The sequence below is a fragment of the Myripristis murdjan genome, chromosome 4 (assembly GCF_902150065.1).
Source record: "Myripristis murdjan chromosome 4, fMyrMur1.1, whole genome shotgun sequence".
Lineage (NCBI taxonomy): Eukaryota > Metazoa > Chordata > Actinopteri > Holocentriformes > Holocentridae > Myripristis > Myripristis murdjan.
The window spans coordinates 31,846,085-31,870,222 of NC_043983.1; the positions used below are offsets into that span (position 1 = coordinate 31,846,085).

The following is a 24,138-nucleotide window of genomic DNA, read 5'->3' on the forward strand; positions in this document are numbered from 1 at the left end:
TAAGGCCTTAACCCCCTGAACCCCAAACCCGCCGGCGGGATAGAAAGACATGTATTTTTTAAAAAATCGCCAACATTCAATCGTTTATCATAGCTGGAAGCTTTAAAAACCTATTTTTCCGTCGGAATTTGAATTTTCCGACGGTCCCTGAATGCAACATGTCCGACTTCCGTTTAGCGGTAGAAAAAAGGACGAAACTAAGCCTAAAAAAGTGATTTTTCATATTATACATGCTTCATTCAACAATTCGCCAAAAAATAGTCGTTTACTCAATCCAGATTATTCAAAAAACAGAAAATTCTGCGGTCTTCAGCGGATCTGAGACATCTTGGTTGATTCAGGTGAGCCCAAAAGTCGCGTGACAAAAATTCACTGAATTTCAGTGTGTAGGCAGCAGTAGTGACATGGAAGGGCACAGGCAGTAAAAACACATAAGTTTATACAGGTTGGAAAAATGTTAATATTTCAGGAAATAAATCATGTGAAGCCCTACTTTTTTTTTCCTGGATCAGTGACACTTGTGGGCACCTGAAAAAATGTTCTGTACATAAATTCCAATGTTTCTCGATTTTTGTAAAATAAATTATCAAAAAAAAATCAGTTTGCCTTTTTTATTTTTTTTATTATTTATGGCACTATAACTCTTTCATACTGTGTAACTGCAGTGAAAAACAAGCCCACAGTGAGCCAAAATGTGAGGGGAGCAGAAAGCACCCCAAAACTGCTTGGGGTTCAGAGGGTTAACTATGTCCTCAAAAAGACACTTATTGGTTGAAAAATCTATTTTACAGCAGTCGACACACACTCAGCACACAGAGGCTGAGGAGTTGGACACGTGGATAAAAACATTGTAATAAACACAAAACATGTTAGGAAGAGGTTTGGTCTTTTCTGTCCTTACTGGCTGGTTGTGTGACTGTGTGTGTGTCTGACTGATCTGTTGTTTCAGTCATTTTCAAACCTGATACAAGTCTGAAGTGAACGAGCCAGACCTTTTCCTTTTTCTACACTTTTTACTCACAGCTGCTCTGTGGAATAAATCCGTTTTGGTTCTTCAGAGATGGGAAATAACTTCATGGGTTTTTCCTGTTTCTGAGCTTTTGAACTCAGACATTTTCTTCTTGCACTCAAGAAATAAGAAAGCAGACATTTTAACTTCCTCACTGAAATATAACGATGAATAAGTCGCGGCGGTGACACCGGCATTATGGAACTACACCACTGTGACCGTCCACCAGGCGAAAGGACGCTCGTGTCTTTAAAACAAAACAAAGTCCTGTCAGGAGACTAAAACTGGAGGGGAAAGGTTGTGTTTTCTAAAACTTGGTCCCTGTGTGGACGTGTTGGACACTAAGGGAACAGCTGACATGCAGGACAACATTCACCCAAAAAAAAAAAACAAAAAAAAACCCTGGTGTGGACTTACAGATCCGTCTGACGCGCTGGCTCCTACTTTGTCCCCCGCTGCGTTCCAGCAAACTTCAAAGATCCCTCCCGTCCCTCTGTAACTGTGGACTAACGCGCCCGTCTGCAGAGGACACATGGAGGTGGACAGAGAGAGACAGAGAGTGAGTGTGTGTGTGAGTGTGTGTGAGAAGGGACAAAAAAATAGCTGCATATTTTAAAACACAAATTTCCTGAAAATCTGACCCAACCTGCCCCCCCACAGCCGACCCACAGTGAACTAAACCAACCATGGACACTGAATTTAATGGACCGGCTGATACAAAATATAGATTTATTTAAAAATGTATCACTTTTGCCAAGGAAGGGCATCCCTGAGAAATCACTCCATGCATCTAAATCCAAAGACTCACACTGGCCACAGTCTAATCATCTGGGTAAATATGTATTTAGTGTATTTCATGTATTTAATTCCTCGCTCTTCTATGCAGATTCTTTGCCTCAGTCTGGGCTCGGTCTGACCGCCGTGCCTCTGTCTGCTCAGCTCATTACAGCACTCATTAGGCTGAAGAGGCAGCTCAGCAGAACCATCTAACGTTAAAAAAGGACTGGAAAAAGAAACTGCAACAGTGACAAAGGTGTAACAAAAAAAAACAAACTAGGTGTATTACTGATTGTCTTTTATTTCTCGGGAACCTGCAGCTTCTCTCGTGATGAGAAATGCGCCTCGCTCTGCTCTCCTGCTGCCGATTTTGTGTTTTGGGCTGAAAGACGTCGACAGCAGGACCTTCCTGACAGACTGTTGGAGTTCAGACCTGCAGCCCCGAGTCACCGCTGAGACCGACCAGCAGCTGAACCGACTCCAGGCTGACTTTAGTTTTCAGTGCAGCGCTCGGTAAACAACTTCCTACACTAAAACAAAAAACTCCAACACCTGGTTGACGTCCGGCTTTGCGTGATGGATCTTAAAGACAAACCTCCTGTACCCCCTGACCAGCACCGTCCCATGACTTTCGATGCTCAGGTAACTAAAGTAATGCAATCCTGCTTTGCACACCTCCGACAGCTCTCCAAAATCAGGTCATTCCTCTCTGCAGCAGACCTAGAAAAGGTCATCCATGCATTCATCACCTCCAGACTTGACTATTGCAATGCGCTTTAATCAGGTATAAGACTTTACTGCTTGTTTTTAAAGCCTTGAGCGCTCAGGCTCCTGCCTATATTAGTGAACTGCTGATTCCATATGAGCCTGATCGTTGCCTGAGATCTTCGGCAGGGCCCTACTTGTCCATTCCGAGGGCCCGGCTCATCACCAAAGGGGACCGAGCCTTTGCCGTCCGGGCCCCTGAGCTGTGAAACCCCCTGCCAGGAGATCTCAGGCTAACTCAGTTTCTTCTCTTAAATCTCTTCTTAAGACTCACTTTTATCGCATGGCCTTTTACTAACCAGTGGTTTTTAATGTAACTTGTATGTTTTAATTGTTTGTGGGATCTTTTAGTAGCTTACTCTATCATTGTTTTATGTGTATATATTTGTGATTTGTGTTTATTGGAAAGCATCTTGTAACCTTGGTTTGGAAAGGTGCTATAATAAATAAAGTTATTATTATTATTATTATCTCTGCAGCTCAAAACCCCAGCTGTCACACATCAGCTCTGTGTTGATTTGAATGGACGCTGTGCTGCTGACAGTAAACCCTGTGTGGCCCCGCCCCCTCCTGCCCTCTACCTGTGTGTTCCAGATGTGGACACATTTGTCGAAGGAGCCGCTGGCCAGGTGCCGGCCGTCGGGGCTGAAGGCCACGCTGTAGACGGGCTCCTGGTGTTTGGTCAGCGTGTGGATGCAGATGCCTCGCTCCACGTCCCAAAGGCGAACCGTGGAGTCAAACGATGCACTGCAGGACAGAGGGGGAGGGGAGGGGGGGCAGAGGTTTAGACACCACATCACAAATATACAACCAGGCTAGAGAAAGAAAGAACAAAACACGTTTATAGTGCAGTCGGTTTGTTAAAGCTGAACGGTGTAAGAATGCAGATTTGTTCAGGTGGATTTAGGAAAATGTTCTGTCTTGTGCTCCGTTTAAAGTCGGAAAAGTCACAGCTGGGAAGGTCGTGGATCGATTACAAACTCCATCTGATGAAACGGTCCAGCTTGGAAAAATCAAGAAGGGAAACACCGACCCCATGAAATCCTGCTCACACACAAAATGCTCTGTGGTCAGTCAAACATCTGAAGAGGCTTCTGGGGTTGTGAAATCTGGAGTTTCCTACTCGTACTTCGCCTCTGAGGGTCGTTCCGGTGCCTTTATGGAGGCGGGATGTCGGACATTCCAGCTTTTTTGCCGGTTTCCCATGTTGGTGAAAGAAATCGAGTGTGTGTGCTGGGTTCCACGGGGTTAAATGCTTGTGAACGGCATTTCAACACAGACTCACAAAAGGCAAGATTTTTTACAAGGAGGATAGAAATGCGGCCTTGAGATAAAAATGACAAACCACATGATGTCCCCTGGTCATACCCCTGCCGTCCGGAGAGGCGTAGCGGGGAGGGGAGAGCGGTCTGCGGGACGTTTCCAGGTACAAAACATCGAATCAGGCACCTGTGGTCAGCCTGACGTGGAGATGCTGTCTCTCCACTACTCTGCCCGGCCTGCCTCACACAACATGACCTACTGCTGCTGTGAGGTTTGTTTCAGCCACACACACACACACACACACACACACCTGGCTAGCATGAGGTTGGCACTGGGGTTGTTGGTTCCAGGGCCGGTCGGGCTCCATTTGATGGTGTAGATCTCTTTACTGTGGGCCTGCAGGTCGTGGACGCACGAGTCCTGCTTCATACTCCAGATCTGGAAACACACACACACATAGAAACCAACAGATCATTCTGAGGTACAGAAAACCCCAAATCCAACTGGGCAGAACAGGAATTAGACGGTCTCCATACCAAACACTGACCAGGTTCATTACAGCGTGCCTACAGCTATCAGAGAGTTGGGTTTGATGCTTTCTAAGACCTTTTCAAGATAATTCAAGACTCGTTTTTGGAAAAATCATCTTTGGTTCTCTTTGGTTCATCTTGTGCTGAGGTGCTGAATATGTTTGGTTATTGACGACATGATTCTAGCACACTCCCTTAGTGTAGAGAACAAGCTGCTGGCAGTAAAAAAATCAACACTTTCTATTTTATTTTATTGTTTATGTATTTATTTTTAACAGAGTTTGGAACAGGTACGTCCAAGGATACATGTAGATTCTCTACAGATGCAAAAGTGCATAATTCTTATGTTAAGTGTTAGGTTTTGAAATAAGATAACATGTTCCTGAGGAAATTAAGACTTTATAAATTTAACTTTAAGACTGCATAATAATGTTTAATGCGTAATATTTACTAAACTGAATTTAAGACACTAAGACTTCTCGGCCCTGCAGACCCCCTGAACTCGTGTGATTTGGGGTCGTCGTGTTTCGGCTCACCTTTAACGTCATGTCGTCTGAGCAGGAGGCGAGCAGGTTTCCTGTGGGATCCCACTTGATTGCATTCACTTCATTCTGAGGAGAAACAAACAAACGTCTGTTATGATCTACCAGCTCACACTCCCTCTCTCCGGCTCTGGACCACCATGACCTGGGGTCATGACCTGGATGAACTCACACAGAAAACCTCAACCAGTTTTCTTGGTCTTGAGTTTGAAGGTGAGACACTCAGATGCTTGGCAAACATCCGGTCTGATACAGCGGCTTCCCTGAGCCTGAATCTAAAACACATCAACTCAGTACAACCCAGAGACTGACCACCATTCACCGTGTGCACACAGAGCAAATAATAAGGGCGATACAGAAATTCAATAGGTAGCCAGTAATAGTGTTTGCTCTGCAAATGACTCTTATTTTGAAGTTTAATCTCTGTTGCTGAGGGCAGTGCCGGCTCACAGAGGAGAGCTCTTTGGCGCTTTTCCACTAGTACCTACTCGGCTCGGCTCTACTCTGTAAAGTTTTGCATTACGTGGTAGTACCTGGTAGCAGGTCCCATTTTGGGATCTACTTGGCCGGGGTTCCAAGCGAGCTGAGTCGAGCTGAAAATGTGACTTAAGCGCCGTGAAGGCCACTGATTGGACAGGGAGTGACGACACATGAGAGCGACTCCTGCACGAAAACAAAACCCGACATTTAAAAAAAAAAAAAAAAAAAAAAACGGCAACAGCGGCCGTGCGCATTGATCATCGCTGAAGTTGGCAAAGTCGGAAAATGGCAAGCAAACCGGCACCGTGGTCAAATGAAGAGGTGGAGACTTTTCTGTGCTTGGTGGCGGCCCAAAGAATCCAGAGGGAGCTGGACGGTGCGCCGCCTTGCTATGACGACTCCACCCACAGCGAGGTGGGACTCAACTGTAATGGAAAACCACCCAAACCACGTCAAGCCGAGTAGGTACTAGTGGAAATGTGCCACTTGTTAGGAAGGGCAAAGTTTTCCATCCAGAATCTTTCCAAGCTGATTTCAGCGACTAAAATAAAAATGTGAGTGTCAAACTTCTACAGAAATCTAAATCCCATGTTGTTCAGACGTCCGCTGAGCTGCTGCACGGCACTTGGGTGTGAGATATAAGCAAACATAAATGAACTGAAGCAGCAAACCTTAACAAATACAAACCTCCAATTCAAACTCTATTTTGGCCAACAGTCTTCATACCAATAAAGGCTGCACACACACACACACACACACACCCAGAGTCACGGCGTACGTACCGTGTGTCCCTGGAATGTCTTGATGGGTCTGTCCTGGCCCAGCTTGCAGACGTGGATGCACATGTCTGTGCTGCACGAGGCGAACGTGTTGTTGCTCTGCCAGTCGACGTCGAGGGCCGGAGCTGAGGAAGGCAGAGAGGAAGACAAGGTGACGCTCAGCAGGCCGCTCGGCACCAGGTGTGCCAGCTGATCACACAATCTGAGGCTCCCTCAACCAAATCTGTTAGCATCCAGTGAGAACAGGCGGTGAAAACACACGGGGGGGTTCTGGTCGGGGAAACGGTGTGAAATCTGCTCGCGAGGAGGCAGAGGAGAGGTGGGAAAAAAAATAAAAACGTATCGGAGCAATCAGCTGAGACGTGGCCACGGGCTTTTAGCTCCAACCAAAATTTTACGTAAACTGAGCCCCTGAAAGCTGAGAGGAAGAAACTCACTCTGTCTTGAGCAATGAACTGTGAACACCAAATAAGACGCATGTATTTCTGATATAAACTCTGATCAATAAATCATATTATTGTCACTTAACAGGCTGTGTCGGCTGAACTTAGTCCACCGGGACTGGAAATCATTTCAAATCTGAAAGAGGTGAAACTTAAAGGTTAGAGAAGCAGGGCTGTGACCGGAAAGTCATCGGTTTGGTCTTTTTTTGTTTTTTTAAATTTTTTTAGATGTTGGACGGTGTATTCAGTTAACCCCCTGAACCCCAAACCCGCCGGCGGGATAGAAAGACATGTATTTTTTTAAAAATCGCCAAAGTTCAATCGTTTATCATAGCTGGAAGCTTTAAAAACCTATTTTTTTGTCGGAATTTGAATTTTCCGACGGTCCCTGAATGCAACATGTCCAACTTCCATTTAGCGGTAGAAAAAAGGACGAAACTAAGCCTAAAAAAGTGATTTTTCATTCGAATCATTTTATTATACATGCTTCATTCAACAATTCGCCAAAAAATAGTAATTTGCTCAATCCAGATTATTCAAAAAACAGAAAATTCTGCGGTCTTCAGCGAATCTGAGACATCTTGATTGATTCAGGTGAGCCCAACAGTCACGTGACAAAAATTCACTGAATTTCAGCGTGTAGGCAGCAGTAGTAACATGGAAGGGCGCAAGGCAGTAAAAACGCCTAAGTTCATACAGGTTGGAAAAATGTTAATATTTCAGGAAATAAATCATGTGAAGCCCTACTTTTTTTTCCTGGATCAGTGACACTTGTGGGCACCTGAAAAAATGTTCTGTACATTTATTCCAATGTTTCTCGATTTTTGTAAAATAAATTAGCAAAATAAAATCAGTTTGCCTTTTTTATTTTTTTTATTATTTATGGCACTATAACTCTTTCATACTGTGCGAAAGACATTTTTGAATGGCTTCAGGTGATAGCCACAGCTGTGCTGTTTCCATAGAGGTGCAGCAGAAAAACAAGCCCACAGTGAGCCAAAATGTGAGGGGAGCAGAAAACACCCCAAAAACTGCTTGGGGTTCAGAGGGTTAATATCATTGGCTGTTTGGCTGTTTATGAAGCTAAAAACTTTTAAAATAAAAAAAAATAAAAAAACATTAATCTCTCCTTGCGCCCGTATGAACCTGAGATGAAAAGAGGCATTTCTAATATTTTCAGGTGTCAGCTTTAACATTTGAGAACCTCGTCCTTTCGGTGCCTCTGATCAGTTTTGTTGTTGTTGTTGTTGTTGTTGTTGTTGTTGTTGTTGTCACTGCGGCCAGTCAGCTGATCTCGGCTGCTGGCTCTCAGCTGGTGTGTGTGTGTGTGTGTTGTGTATTGTTGTGTTGTGTGTGTTGTGTATTTGCCTTTACATCTGCCAAATATGCAGTATATCATCATGTCACGTGTTGATGTCTAAATACAAAATACAGTCTGCAAATTTTGCATTGCAGGAATCAAAGAAACAGCCCCGGTGCTTCCCCTGATTCAGACACGTGTTGATGATGTCATCTGACAAGGCCAACAGCTCTCCATTAAAACCAGTACAAACAGGATTCTGTCTCCCTGACACTAAGGCCAAACAAAAAAAGACCTTGGGTTCCGGTTCCTTCTCATTTAAGGGCATGAATAAGTAGGGAATTTATTTTATTTTTTTTTTATTTCATTTAGCATTTTAAGGATGGGTAGGGGGGATTTATTTTATTTTATTTTATGTATTCATGGAAAGGATGGGTAGGTAGGGATTTTATTTTATTTTATTCTTTTTTTTGTTATTTTCGGAAGCGATGCATGGGTTGCTTTTTAAATATAATTAATTCAATACTTGCATAAGTTACTGCTTTTTTAACGGACGGAGCAGCTGCTTAACTTTTGACCAACGCCAACAAGGTCACACTCGGTCGCATAGTGCCTTTATTTTATTTTTTTATTTTATTTTTACACAGAGGCCAATAAAATAACCTGACTCGGGGGGTAAATGGGACACTCAGAATTTTTTTTTTTTTTTTTTTTTTTTGTCTGGCCTAAACACCCAGGACGGCGCCGGAGGTTTTCTACCTGAATGGAAGGGAAACTGTTGCTTGGCTTCTCCTGTGTGAGCGTCCCAGATGATTGTTGTCTGCAGAGAAAAGAGGCAGAGAGAGAGAGGAAGAGACAGAGAGAGAGAGAGAGAGAGAGAATAAGCAGAGTCATTATAAATTTATAGCCCGACTGTGACATCAAGCTAAAAGACTCTTCCTGACTTTATAAACTTACCTTGTCTACTCCTGCACTCAGGATGAAGTTGCCTTTCTTGTTCCACTTGAGGGCGAAGATGGGGCCTTTGTGTTGGCCGAGCGTGCTGGCCAGGTTACCTGCAGGACAGGTGGCAGGTGACAAACAGAAATCAACATGTGGGGTGACTGAAGCCACACGGACTCAACATGAGAGAAAACCCTCCTCACACACCGACTCGCTGCTGAGAAGTACTCAAACGTGCCTCAAGGGGGCAATGTTGTTTAAACAGACACAGCAGCGTGAAGGCTTTCCAGTCACTGTCATCCAGGTGTGCAAATCCACAGTTAGACCAACGGGCCTCCCTGACTCACACATGGACTTTAGAAATCTGGGTTTTGCAGTTTGGCCTTGCAGCTTTATGTAAAACATGAACAGTCACAGCAACGATTGTCTGGGTAAACGAGACGAAACCAAATGAAATCAGCTCCTGTGCGGTCGTGGAGTCAAAAGTCGTCTTACCGTCTTTAGTCCATATTCTGGCAAAGCCGTCGTAAGAGCCTGTCGCTAGCAGTGTGCCTTCACTCTGTCAGAGAGAGAGACATAAAGAGACAGAGAGAGAGAGAGAGAGAGGTCAAAATGTGACAGTGCATCTCAGTAAAAACCTCTTCACAGGATCAGGATTTCAAAATAATAATAACATTTAGATATATATAAACACAGCAGAGACATACACTACTCACAAAAAGTTAGGGATATTTGGCTTTTGGGTGAAATTTATGGAAAATATAAAATGTTCACGCTACAGTGATATTATATCATGAAAGTAGGGCATTTAAGTAGAAGCATACACTGGTGATTTCCTCATCTCAAACAATTTCTTGAAACAAAAGCCAGCAACAGTGGTGGATATACCACAACAAAAAATGTCAGTGTCAATAACTTGTCTTGTGCCCTTGAGCATCAATTACAGCTTGACAACGACGTCTCATGCTGTTCACAAGTCGACTTATTGTCTGCTGAGGCATGGCATCCCACTCTTCTTGAAGGGCGGCCCTCAGGACATTGAGGTTCTGGGGTACAGAGCTCCGAGCCTCTACACGGCCACTCAGCTGATCCCATAGGTTTTCTATGGGATTCAGGTCTGGAGAAAGTGCAGGCCACTCCATTTGAGGTACCCCAGTCTCCAGCAGCCGTTCCCTAATGATACGACCTCGATGAGCTGGAGCATCAAACACCTGATGTGAATTTTGCCGTTAAACTCCTTGTTAGAGAACAGCAACTTGTGCAAAAAGTACTGAAACACTGAACAGTTGGACATGTGCATTCAAAAGTTTACAGAAGGTCACATTAAGTTCACCTGTAAAGGTTAGAATGCATTTTAGGTTCATCCTGAAATTTCACCTGAAAGCCGAATATCCCTAACTTTTTGTGAGTAGTGTATATGGATTAAAAGAAAACATGAAGGCAGGACAGACTGAATATCCAGAGCACGATAAGACGCGTCAACTGAACAAGACATTTTAATCACACATGCTTCTGATCGCTGACCCTTTCATCAGCCTTCAAGGCTACGTTACCTCCACCCGAGTTTTCAGAATGATTTACCAAATTAAAAGAAAAAAAAACAACATTTACAACATTTGGTTTCCAGAGTTTTGGCTGCGGTTTAGAGGTTTGGCTTCATCGAGCGCTCCTGCTGTCCGGGCCTCAGACTCTTCCCGGCTGAAAGCTCCAAAACCGAAATATCCATCATGCAGACGCTGAGAGGGAGGCCGGAGCCGCCGAGCAGCAACCGTCCTTTCGTCCTGTTAGTCTGTTATTTATCAAAGTTCAGAGATGAATCGTCGTTGAGAAGATTTGGCGCCCGGCAGCTCTGACCGACATTTAGAAACGCCTCCCCGCAAAGGTTTGAGTATTAACTGGATCAAGCTGCGTCTTTTTGTTTGGGTGTCCGATAGAAACTGTGTGCAAACTTCAAATTGATCAGTGATTATTTAAATTCTGGGAGGGAAAGAGATATTTCCTAAAACCCTGACCCATTTTTTGCTAAAGGTCAGTCCAAGCGATGTCTGTATTCCATATTTTTGTGATGGAGAAACAGAGATGATTAAAGACGGATGGAGGTCTGTGAATTTGGACGGCAACTTCCACAGACGCGGATCCTGTTTCATCTGAAACGATTTGCCCTGGCGAGTCCAAAAGGATCTCATGTTGTAATCAAGCTGGTATTTTAATGCAGGGGAGGCTTTTTTTTTTTTTTTTTTAAATCAACATGGAGCCACTCCAGGAAAGTTTTGCTTGTGCCCTTGGCCCGAACTCAGCCACATGACCGAAATTTCCACCTTTGGATCCTCTTTGACTGTGAGGGACCGTCAGTGTGTGACCTTCAGTGACTCCTGGAGTTTCTCTTCCACTTTCCTCGTCTCCTTCTACTTCAGCTTCAGTGATTTCTTCCAACATGGCTGCTCCCCCTTAATCAAAACGCGGTGTGTCTTTGTGGTTTTGTTGCTTTCTGCTCCGTCGGTGGAGAAACTGGTCGCCGTCGCTCTTCTACGATGGTTTTCTCGCCGTACGATCGTCGCGTTCCCGTGCAGACCGGCGGGGCCTGAGACCGACCCCGGCGTCTACGGTTCATGTTTGAGATCGCTGAAATTTCCTCTGCTGTAAAACTGGTGGTGTGTAGTTGCTGAAATTCCTCAACATGACATCACATCTGGCCCGTTCTCCGCAGGAATCAGACCAAACAGCGGGCGTGCGAGCCAGAGGAGTCTCACAAGTCAATCTCGATGAGAAACAGCTGCTCTCCTCCGGCTCGTCGCTGATTTCACTCGGCCGCTTCGCTCGAGCCAATCAGGATCGGTCCTGCGACCGGACGCCCTCGCCGCTGTCCGCCGGTAGACGTTACGCAGCCCCACGTCAGAGCATGAGACCTGACTTCATCCACGGCAGTTTTCAGCGTTTATAGTTCACAGCACAGAGAAGAAATCCTGGGAACGCCCGTGGATCTCTGAGTCATCAGCGGTGAGCTGCGTGTCGGCAACGCTCGGCTCGGCACAGCTGACGGTCTGCAGCCGACAGACACAACAGACAGGAGGCGTGGATCTGCTCGTCTCTCCACACCTTTTTCTTCGAGCCAAACACAGCAGGAAGACAGCAAAAACATGATCATCTGCTCTTCTTTACAAGCCTTTATGCTCGTGACTCTTGAGGTAACCAGCCACGGGTTGATCCACACAGCCGGAGTCAGATATGTGTCGTTCCTCTGAGCTGCCACTGCGATGCTCGGCTCGCTGTGGCCAAAGCTCCATCATGAAAACACTGAAAAATGTCTCATGAGCGTCTCTTATCTCCATAGAAACTCCATCATTGCATTGGACAGGTGAGCTGTAGGTGTGGGAGTGCAAACCGCCGGAGCGACTCCTTCAGCGTTTTGAAAAACTCGATCAGTTCAGGCGCACAGCGATGAATCATCGACGTCTAGAGAGCAGATTTGACCGAGGACCTTCACCTTGGAACTCTGTCATGTGACTGCAGTGCCGGCACACACTGCACGGTGGCGCTAGAGGAAACCCTGCGTGTTCAGGAGCTGCAGCCCAACTGACAGACTGTTATGGAGGTGTGTGATCGGTCACGTCGGGACGAGGTCACCATCACTGTTGGTGCATCCTGAACTTTGAGCTGCTGTTTTTTATTTCCACGTCACATGAACGCAGCGTGCATCATGTGACGTGGAGCAGGATGACTAAATGTTCCCTCACGGTGAGAAGGCAGAATAAATTAGTTTAGGAGGGACAGTTTAAAAAGCAGGACGCTGAGGTTAGCGTACGAAAACACACACGACATAAAACACTGACTTAAACTGTTTTCATATCGAGCGTCGGTGATTGCAGAGTTTGGGCCAAAACACTAACATCAGTTTCTAAAACCTGAATCCAGTTCAGCCGATCTGCTCCACCAGTCAGACGTGTTCTCGGTCCAAACAGACCCCAGGTCAGCCGTTAATCTCATCAGCCGACCTCGGCTTTAACATTCTCTGCCCGAAACGCCGTTTTCCCTTCGGAGCTTCCATCTTCTCTCCGAGGGGAGGAAACATCAGGAAGTAAACAGGAAGTGAAGTGACTTTCCCTAAACCCTCTCAACCCTCTGCTGCTCCCGTGGGCTTGAGTCAGTGCAGCCAGCCCAGCGGTGTTACGTATTCACTGTGTGTGTGTGTGTGTGTGTGTGTGTGTGTGTGTGTGTGTCCTCACATTCCAGTCTAGCGAGGTGACGTCTTTGTTGCTGGGGACGTCCTGTCCTCCCTCCCGTATGCAGTGTCTGAGCACCAGCTGTGTGGAGCTGCTCGTACTGTTCTCACTCAGGTTCCAGATACGAGCCGTCGAGTCGCCCGACCTGAGAGACAGAGAGAGAGAGAGAGAGAGAGAGAGAGAGAGAGAGAGAGAGAGAGAGAGAGAGACAGAGAGAGAGACAGTCAACACACTGAGGCTGTTTGCTTTCACAGGGTAATCGTCTCCGTGGCTCCGAGCCGGAGGGGAACCTGGATCAGGCTGATAAGCAGAGCTGACCCAGAATCAGCTGCAGTCTCCCAGCGGTCAGCTCGCACATCACAGAGCACACACACTCCAAAATAATTAGTGCAGAAATGATTCGTCACCTGATGAATTAGTCATCAACAGAAAATTAACAGCCATAATTTGGATAATCCAGTTGTGGTTTTAGTCGTTCATCAGCAGAGACACGATGATGAAGTTGAGTTTCATCTCAAAACGTGTGGAGGAGCGAGAGGACGCAACGCAGAGAGGAGCTGGCAGAGCGTCCGCCGTGCAGCCATCTGACATCAGCTGTTTGCACGGTGACAGATGTGATGTCATGAGTCTGTGCGATCGTCTGATTGGCTGGGCCTCGTTTTATACAGATATCAGCGTGGAAATCTCATTTCATGTCTGCTGGTCGGAAAACGTTTTGTTAATAAAATCTGGAAAGTTTTACAGCAGCGTGAGAGTCGACCTTTCTAAATACAGGGTGACCCAAAAAAAACGGGAACTTTTTAACAATCCAATAAAACCAAGAGTGATGGAAGAAAAATATTTTATTCATCGTAACTGAAACCTTAAAACGTGCCATTTAAGAAACAATGATGGAATTTTCATTTTTTTAAAAATTACGTCCTGTAGATGGCGTCCTCCCGTGCGAATGCATTCTTGAAATCTGCTGTTGAGATTCCTCATTGACCGCTGCAACATCTCAGCTGGGATACTGTGAATTTCATCCTGAATTCTCTGTTTTAACTCATTAAGAAGTTATTAATCCAACATTTTATCGCGTGTTTTGATGGAACAGCACCATGGCGTCCTAAGTTGTAAAAACGTCGGAACTCCCTCTTATTATAAGATCAAGAGGGCGGGCTCAGTGATCGGCTTTGACCCAGATAAGCTGGAGGTGATAGTGGAGAAGAGAACGAGGACCAAGTTGAAGACAGTCCTCCTCTATGAAAACCACCCACTCCACAATATACACTACTCACAAAAAGTTAGGGATATTCGGCTTTCGGGTGAAATTTCAGGATGAACCTAAAATGCATTCTAACCTTTACAGGTGAACTTAATGTGACCTTCTGTAAACTTTTGAATGCACATGTCCAACTGTTCAGTGTTTCAGTACTTTTTGCACAAGTTGCTGTTCTCTAACAAGGAGTTTAACGGCAAAATTCACATCAGGTGTTTGATGCTCCAGCTCATCGAGGTCGTATCATTAGGGAACGGCTGCTGGAGACTGGGGTACCTCAAATGGAGTGGCCTGCACTTTCTCCAGACCTGAATCCCATAGAAAACCTATGGGATCAGCTGAGTCGCCGTGTAGAGGCTCGGAGCTCTGTACCCCAGAACCTCAATGTCCTGAGGGCCGCCCTTCAAGAAGAGTGGGATGCCATGCCTCAGCAGACAATAAGTCGACTTGTGAACAGCATGAGACGTCGCTGTCAAGCTGTAATTGATGCTCAAGGGCACATGACAAGTTATTGACACTGACATTTTTTGTTGTGGTATATCCACCACTGTTGTTGGCTTTTGTTTCAATAATGTGTTGGGAGATGAGGAAATCACCAGTGTATGCTTCTACTTAAATGCCCTACTTTCATGATATAATATCACTGTAGCGTGAACCTTTTATATTTTCCATAAATTTCACCCAAAAGCCAAATATCCCTAACTTTTTGTGAGTAGTGTATATTTAAGGACCTCAAAAGCTCATTCGGTGATCGGCTAGTGATGCCTTAGAAGCTCCTTTGTTCCTGCGGCAGTCAGATTTTTTAACAACAACCGCCAACCAGCAGTTGTTTGCTGTTTGTTGTTGTTGTTCATTGATTTATTTATTTCCTGTCGCTGTGTCAATTCGATCGACTGGCTGAGCGCTCTGTCTGTTGTCGTATGTCGTATCTCATCATGTCGATTCAGCTGTTTTTGTACAATGGTAGGTCTGTTAAGTGGATGTGTTTTTATGTATTTTTTTATCGTGGCAAAGCAGTTTCCCCCTGGGGATGATTAAAGTTTTTTCAATTCAATTCAATTTGATAAAGAAGCGATTTGAAGACGTTTGTCGTTATTTTTTCATAATTTACAGATGAAACGATCAGTCGATAAGGTGAGAGGAGGTGACTCACCCGGACGCCAGCAGGTCGCTGACGGGGTTCCAGGCGCAGATGAAGACCTCGGACTCGTGGCCCCGCAGCACCATGGCCTTGTTCTGGGGGATCTCCACGTCTCCGTCCACCTCCATCAGGTCTGCGTGGTTGTCTGAGAAAAAAACAAAAAAAAAATGAGTTAACTTCACTGGATTATTGAGCTCCAGTGCCTCTTTCTGTATTTCATATCGGTGCATGTGGCGTTCCACACAGGTCTAGGTCTGCTAAGAAGCTCAGACGTGTTTTTTAAATGATTTTTCTCCATTAAGACACAGCTGCTGTGAATAATGTTGTGAATGTTATTTTCTTTTGTGACTCTTCACCGTCCTGCTTCGTCTCAGACGGTGGAAACGTCTGTTCTCCTTTAAACAAAACAAAACAAAACAAAACAAAATAAAATAAAAAAAGTCGACATGTTGGTTTTAATAATTCACTGCTTCAGAGCTCCGGCTGTGCAGCGCGCTCTGAACTCTCTGCGTTTATTTCCTGGCCGGCGCCTCAGCAGGGAGTGTGAGCTTCCTCCCTTTGGACTCCGCTAGGAAAATAATAACAATTTAAAAAAAAAAAAAAAAAAACACAGTGAAGGTGTGTGTGCTCACTAGCTAAGGCGTGGGCTCCGTTCTCCTCCCCGTTGGCGGTGTTCTCTCCGTTCTTGGCGTTGCCGGCGATGCTGCCCCCGGTGGCCGAGGCCGGCGTGGCGGCGGCGGCCTGCTGCTGGGCCATCTTGTCGCGGTACGCCTGCTGCCGGGTCTGAACCACGTCCGGCATCACGGCGTCGATCAGAGACAGAGACTCGATGGGCCGCCCGTCGAATAACGTGCCGTCCTGCCGGGCGACAAACCCCCACGAGGGAGATCCAGTCAGACAGACAGACAGACAGACAGACAGACAGACAGACAGACAGACAGACAGACAGACGGACGGACGGCGAGAGCGAGCAATACGGTAAAAAAAATAAATAAAAAAATCACACTGCAGTTATCTTGAGCGATGATGTTATTATGATTTGATAAATATGATGTGATTTTTGGGTCCAAACCAACCAAAATGTTTTCTTCAACTGCAGAATCTCATCTCAGCTTTTAGAAAAAAAAAAAAAAACCTGCAGCAGCTGTGACTTGGATAATACACACACTGGATATTTCAAAGCACTGCTCAGCCCTAACACACACACACACACACACACACAGACGGACAAACACACAGCAGCACTGAAATGATCATTTTCTGCTGTTTTACAAGATTTAGCTGCTTTTCTCAGTTCAACATCGACACAAATTCAAGTTTTAGGGTTTTCCGCCCGCAGCTCAGACTAAATGCACGATTTGAAAAACCTCAGTTTGGACTTTTTTCACAGTCAGCTGCTATTATTTTGACGTTTGACTGAATATTTTTGCCCTGAGCTGAAGGTTCAGGTCAGCAGGTGGCGTTTTGAGACAGGAAACAGAGATTTAGAGATTTAGAGCTGGAAATCAATTTGAACCTGATGGACAAAATGAAACAATCAGTTGAAAAAACAGCAGCTGGCTCATTAATTAACATTGAAAATAATGATTAGATGCAGCCCTACTGGACTTTTTTTGGTCTTACGGGCTTATTTTATCCTAACAGCACAAGCGAGGCGGGTGTGTGAAGTGTGTGTCTGTGTGTGTGTGTGTGTGTGTGTGTGTGTGTACCTCATTGATGCTGACTTCGGCCTCCACGTACTGCAGGCCCTTCTGGATGATGCTGATGAGAGCAGCAGGGGGAACCAGAGCACCGTTGATGTTGGACTGGCTGATGTGGCTCTCTATACCGAATGTAAACGCTGAGTGGGAGAACCCTGAGGAGGAGGAGGAGGAGGAAGAGGAGGAGGAGGAGGAGGGGGAGGAGGAGGAGGAGGAGGACGGCCAGAGAATTAAAACAAGATACCGTCTAAATTATTGAAGTTCTTGAAGAATTCAATTTGTACATGAAAAATAAAGCTTTCCATGACTCATGCAGACGATTCGGTCATAAATATCAGGAATATAATCCAAACGTCTGCAGGCTCCGAATACACAGAAACACACTGAGGTGGGATTAATGCCGTTAATCTCGGCGAGGACGGGCTGAGACCAGTTTCACCGACATGAGGCGGCGCTTTCACGAGGCGAGGAGCTCGGCTGCTTTTTGACCCAGAACACGCAGATAAACAGATCAAATGTAATGTTATGCTAATGAGAACCAGCCACATTTAGATTTTTTTTTTTTTTTTTTTTAATTTCTCAAGTTCTTCTAGACGATAAATCTTTGCGAATTCCGTTTTTGAATGGGAAAATCATTATGGCTGTCAAAGACTTGTATTAAATTGTATAGCATGAAGTGAAACTGGACTTGGTTGTGTGTGTGTGTGTGTGTTTGTGTGTGTGTGTGTGTTGTCTCGCTCCCTGACAGCGAGTCCACATGGAGGTGAAACATCTCCTCATCAGCTGCTCCTCTGGGCGGCTAATCCACATCACTGGGTTTGTATCTCTACATTCACTTCCATAAGAAAACATAATCTTACAGCATAAACACAAACAAAGCAAATTATGCCCTTAAAAAAAAAAAAAAAAAACGAGACGATGTGGTACCCATTTTTGAGGAAATTTAAAGTCTTTTTTCAAATGAAAAGTAGATCCGGCAGGAAGCGTCCACGTTCAGACGCCCCAAGAAGAAACAACCCGACATTTCATTCACAAATAATTATATTTACACAAAAAAATATGGGAACCGGGGCTGGTTACTGTTTTATATTGGCATAATTATCACTGCCACCATTTGTTCTTATTCTGGGAGGAACTCGGAGCTGATGGAGACGCCTCACCACCGTGTGGAAAACCCACCTCTACACCGCAGATCCTCTCTGCTTTAACAGGATCTACAAAACTACAAAACAGCAGGAGGAGGAGACGCTGCCGCTGACGTCAGCTCTGACACTTTCAACATGTAACATTAGTTAGTTAGTTAATGTTGGCCTCGCTCCTCCGTCACATCCAAAACCCTGCAGACGCTTTGCCACTTAACTCACAAAGATTAACGAGCAGGTTCAGGATGACGTGTTGCCGTGGAGCTGAGCAATACAGAAATATTATATCAACATCGTGATAGGAGACGAGACGCCGTCTGGGGGTTTGGGCGTCACAACATCGTGATTTTGTCTTTTTCTGGCTTTAAAAGCTGCATGACAGTATAATCGTGTAATTTTCTGAACTCCCAACTGTTGGAGCCGTTTTATTATTTACCTTCACTGCAAAAACTCAAAATCTTACCAAGATTATTTGTCTTATTTCAAGTCAAAAATGTCTTATTTCTAGTCAAAATGTCTAATTACACTTAAAATAAGACATGATCACCTCAGAAGTAAATTGTTTTTAGACAATTTTGAAAATTTGCTTGTTTCATTGGCAAAATTTGCCAGTGGAAAAAGTGAAAATTCACTTGAAATAAGTGAAAATTAGCTAGAAACAAGAAACAAATTTTGCCAATGAAACAAGCAAATTTTCACTTGTTTCAAGCAAATTTTCACTTGAAACAAGAGACAATTGTCTATAAACAATTTACTTCTGAGGTGATCATGTCTTATTTTAAGTGTAATGAGATATTTTGACTAGGAATAAGACATTTTTGACTTGAAATAAGACAAATAATCTTGGTAAGATTTTGAGTTTTTGCAGTGTTTAGCCACTGGTATTCATCAAAATGCAAATTTATTAAAACTCTGTGTAAATATTCGGCGAAAGCACCAGTGGTCATGTCTTAAATATCCATATCGAGGCATTTGGTCGAGAATATCTTGGATTCTGATTCTGTTTTCCAGACATGATCACGTGTCGCCGATCGGCCCTTCAGACTCCACGACGTGAAGCGAAGCGACCAGCCGGGGGTGCTCGCCCTCCGTCCGCACGCCCGCTTAAATAAAGTTATGCTCTACAGTTACAGACGGAGGAGTTCAGCTGCTGGAGCGGGATACCTGACTCCTGTAGGTATCTGTAGACCAGGAAATTGACCTCATCACTGCTAATGCTCATCTTTACTCCTGTTACACCATGAGGTCAGCACACACACTCCTGGCCTGGAGAGAGAGAGAGAGAGAGAGAGAGAGAGAGAGAGACATTCATCAGTGAAGGCAGACACTTGTGATTACTCCTATTACTTAATGGCCACGTTTTGCATGCACACGTTTTGTATGCATGTGAATGTGCTCATTATGTTTAATTCAGTTTGAACAGAGTGAGTACAGCAGGTTCTGTGAGGCGTCAGGCTGATCAGCGGGGCGACCGAGAGGCTCACCGAGCGACGTTTAACACATTTAGCTTTTAAAACACTGACCAATGACAAATAAATATTATAAATATACACAGAAGATCTCACTGGACAAACAGCATGCAGAGAAATCACATTTTTTAAAACCAAAAGAAAAAAAAATGTCAAAGCCTTGGTGCAATTTGATTTTTAACATTTTAGGACATTTTCCAGAGTTTGCAAACTCCTTCATCACGTCAGAGGCGTTTCGCTCAAGCACAAAGACGTTCGTTTGTACAAACTCGGCCCCAAATGATCAAGACCAGCTAGATCTCAAATTCATAACAAGAATAAACTCAAACTTCTGGTTTGGACACCATCAGTGCACCCAGCGTTAGACTCTCAGGTGATATCTGACACACAGGTGATTGTTTTTTTTTTGTTTTCTGAGCCCAAAAATCTGATCTTTAAAATCAGATTTTTGACCAAGATCAGACGGGGATCCGACTCCTGGAGATCGGAGCGCGGTGAGAACGGCCAGGTCCGATCCAGACACAAAACCGCTTTCGTTTGTATCTGCACTTTATCAGGGAATGAAATTCAATCTTAACATTTCCATGATCTACAGAGAGACTCGCACAGAGCGGCAGCACGTGGACACAGAGGCATGAATCAGCCCTAACCTGATTAATGTCGTATTCAGGTCAAATATACGTTTATATGAAACTTAGAGGCGATATCAGAGCCAAGACAGGGCAAAAAAAAAAAAAAAAAAAAAACGCCACCCCGGAGCTGTGTGATACAGACAAAATAAATATTACAATATCTTTGGACGAGTATCTCAATGACATTATTGTGACCAAAGTCCAGCGTCCGCACTGAAACTCCTCCAAACTCTTTACATCCCCAAATACTACGACTGGTTATGATGCAGATCTCATTCAAAAACATGGAAAAAAGGCAATTACCACTTTCTCCAAAAAAAAAAAAAAAAAAAAAAAATGAACAGAACATTAGTTTAAAAAATGAAAGAAAATTACCAGAACACTGGAGATTAGCAACAAATATTTTTAATTATATTACAAGAAATCTACATTCATAATGACTGTAATGGTTTAATAAACATCAGATCAGTGGAGCTGAACTGATTTTAAATTTCTTGTGTGCAGCCCCGAGGCTCCGTTCAGACGCCTTTCACAAACATTTAACGCAAAACACAAACCAAAAAAACATCTGATGAGCGTCCTCGGCTTACGGAGGATCGACTCCAGGGACCAGAGAGTTTTTACTTCCTGGTTTTAAGTCACATGACCGTCTCACGTCAACACCTGGGAGAGTTTTCCAAAAGTTGTTCATTTTGGGGCCAAAACGGAGAGAAATAAATGTTTTCTTGTTCCTGTTCATTAGCAGAGTATTATTTTAAAAACTGTGTGATCCCGCCGCACTTTGGTGTTAACACACGGAGAACCGGGTAATATTTCATTTCTGATTCAGGCGGCGTTAAACCTCGTTATTCCACATTCTGCCCTCTCAACACCGAATATAAAACCCTCCAGACCCCCTTGCATTTCACACATTTCTACTGTCATCCCATATAAACACGGTAAACAAACGCTAATCGGCTGCAGCAAACAGGAACAGAATATAAAGGAGTGAAACGACGGTGGTCTGCAAAACAACACCTGCACAACAAACCGAGATACCGATCATATAGCAGGAAGATATTTTGCTCAGTGTTCTCCTCCATCTGATAGCCAAAGCGCCAAAGTAAAAGTGGCTTCACATCGAGCCGCTGATATAAAACTGTCAGGTCTGAGAGATTTTCACTTTAAGGCCCGCCATGTGGCTCCAGTGTAGGGATGGCGAAAATGGAAAATTTTCTTGGTCGACCACCGGGCCTCATTAATCGGTTTATTTCGGTTAACCGAGAATATTATTTTACTGTCTGTAAACCATAAAAGAATAACCGCAACAAATAGAAGCTAGCAGCGCTAGCACCGGCGCCATTGTCTTGCCCCGGACGCATACCACTACGTCCGCCTCGTTTCTCCCGTAGATATCTATAATATCTATAATATAATTATAATATACTATAATATAATTATTATCGATATCTATGGCTTCTCCGGTCTGTCTCTACCGAGCTGAGCTCTGTGCGTAATGACGTCATCGAAACCCGGCAGAGCGTCCTGTCGCCATGTTTACCGTATTAAACTGTATGTAAGCGCAAGAGCAACTTCTCCGCCTTCAGGAACAGTTGAAACTTTTCGATCGATAAAACCTTACGGTAGTTACGGTATTTACAATCTGACATGCGCATTTGTGTTGGCGACGACACGTTCGGACCAGAGTGCCTGTAGAGAGAGAGGCGACAACTCCGTTCACTCCAACGGTTCCGTTTTTTCACAGCAATGGCGGCGTAAGGAGACCCTCTCTCTACAGGCACTCTAGCTCGGGCTTAAAGGGTTTTTAACCGACAAGATTATTCGGTTAAAGTTCAAACGGTCAACAACCGGTCAAACGGCCACCGGTTAGCATCCCTATTCCAGTGTTGAGAAAATTACACGTGACCTTTAATTTCCAATGACTGATTATCGCTAATGAACCAACACATATCATGATACTTGGGTCGCGATGCGATTTGTACCGCAAGACACAGCAAAACTCTACAGAACTGAGTGAAAATATATAGAAATGAAACTAAAACACCTCGGGAGACGAATAAAATATATGACATGTATCACGTGACAAAGATATGTTCATTCAAAATTACAGTTGCAGTTTCAAATACAATGTCGGGCTTGTGTAAAGCAAAACAAAAGGCTAGGTGATCAGCACTGCAATAAATATATGTGTGTGTGTGCAGGTGTGACAACTTGAGTTGATGTGCGATACACGACGACATAAAGCCTCTACTATTACTATTAGAACTACTACTGTCACTACTACCACTACTATGATTACTACAGGTGGTCCTGCCAGGGGCGCCGTACATGGGGGAAGAGTTAGGACAACTCCAAGGGCCTGACAGCCTGACAGGGGCCCCAAAAAATAGGTAAAAACTAATATAAAATTATTAAACCATCATCGAGTAAATACATTTTTTTTTTTTTTCATGGGGCCCAAAATTCCTGGCGGCGCCCCTGAGTCCTGCTACTATTACAAGTATTACTTCCAGTACTCACACTACCACTTCTGCTGCCACTGGTACCAGTAATACCAAAGCATATGAATGTTAATTATTAATATGTAGCTGATGAACACAAGCAGCGCTTTAACTCTGAAGAGACCTGGAGGCCCGGCCGTGTTTTCATTCAGTTTTCATTTGATTTTTCATTCTGACTCGAAAAGTTGAGCAGCTGATTATCAAACGTCCCACCTGGGGGGGCGGAGCTGCTGTCCTGTCCGCCCCCCCGACGGCCTGAAGCCCTGAGGCTGCCGGGTCAAAGCGGCGGAGAGCGACACCGCTGTCTGTCTGTCTGTCTGTCTGTCTGTCTGTCTGTCTGCTCCCTCCGACCCCACAGGCCTCACCAACAACAAGCCGCAGTTCCCCCGGCCGCCATCGCACTGCAGTGGCGCTGCTGAGCCGCCAGACAGAGGCTGCCTGCTCTGTGTTGACAGTGTGGGAGAGCGGGGGGAGGGGACGGGAAAAGGGAATCTCTCTCCCTCTCCCTCTCCCTCTCTCTCTCTCCCTGCACCCCCCCATCCTCCCCCCTCCACCCCGCCTCCCCCTCCCTCTCTCCTTGTGTTTGCTGCCAGCGGCGAAGTGGCCTGTACAGTACATCTTAAATCAAGTCACAGCCTGGAGAGAGAGACACCGACACACTGAGGGAGAGAGAGAGAGAGACACCGACACACTGAGGGAGAGAGAGAGAGAGAGAGAGAGACACCGACACACTGAGGGAGAGGGAGAGAGAGAGAGAGGGAGCTGGAGATGCACCCACACTGATAATCAGTCAAGGCCAAAAGAAAACAAGGACACACCAAATGGAGCCGCGCAGCTCATCAGCGCACCGAGACGCCGCAGGTCGACCCGTTACTGACGACACGCGAGCGCACGCCGATATCGACGGCGGCGGACGGCCCGTCTCAGATAATATGGAATCAATAGCACCGAGTGAATCCCATCTGCTTTGCTTCATCAGGACGGCGTGCAGCATCAGCGGTCACACACACGCTGAGGACAGATCAGGTGTGATTACAGAATAATGATCAAACGTATCGATACATGATAACAGGCCATACGCTGTCACGCTGTCACAACGAGGGGCCTATAGATCAGTGTCACGCCGCGTATTGATCCATCGACTGACCGAGCGGCCGGCCGGCGGCTCTTTCAGGCCAAAAGCGGAGGAAACGGCGTCGTGTTAAAGAGACGCTCTGACCCCGAGAGGTCACCGAGCTGAAAGCT

General features: G+C 45.0%; 1 protein-coding gene across 3 annotated transcripts in view; it reads right to left on the reverse strand.

The window, feature by feature from the left end:
• tbl1xr1a (TBL1X/Y related 1a) overlaps positions 1-24,138 on the reverse strand; it is a 69,991-nt gene that overhangs the window by 583 nt on the left and 45,270 nt on the right. For all 3 annotated transcript variants that reach the window (XM_030049678.1, XM_030049677.1, XM_030049676.1), the window contains 13 exons: positions 19,456-19,557; positions 17,159-17,304; positions 16,082-16,307; positions 15,462-15,594; positions 13,054-13,195; positions 9,326-9,389; positions 8,846-8,943; positions 8,648-8,708; positions 6,149-6,270; positions 4,881-4,955; positions 4,125-4,252; positions 3,133-3,298; positions 1,427-1,528 (listed from right to left, as the gene is read on the reverse strand). In XM_030049678.1, coding sequence (XP_029905538.1) covers positions 1,427-1,528; positions 3,133-3,298; positions 4,125-4,252; positions 4,881-4,955; positions 6,149-6,270; positions 8,648-8,708; positions 8,846-8,943; positions 9,326-9,389; positions 13,054-13,195; positions 15,462-15,594; positions 16,082-16,307; positions 17,159-17,304; positions 19,456-19,513 — 1,521 coding nt within the window. In that variant the 5' untranslated portion in view covers positions 19,514-19,557. The remainder of the gene's footprint in view (positions 1-1,426; positions 1,529-3,132; positions 3,299-4,124; positions 4,253-4,880; positions 4,956-6,148; positions 6,271-8,647; positions 8,709-8,845; positions 8,944-9,325; positions 9,390-13,053; positions 13,196-15,461; positions 15,595-16,081; positions 16,308-17,158; positions 17,305-19,455; positions 19,558-24,138) is intronic.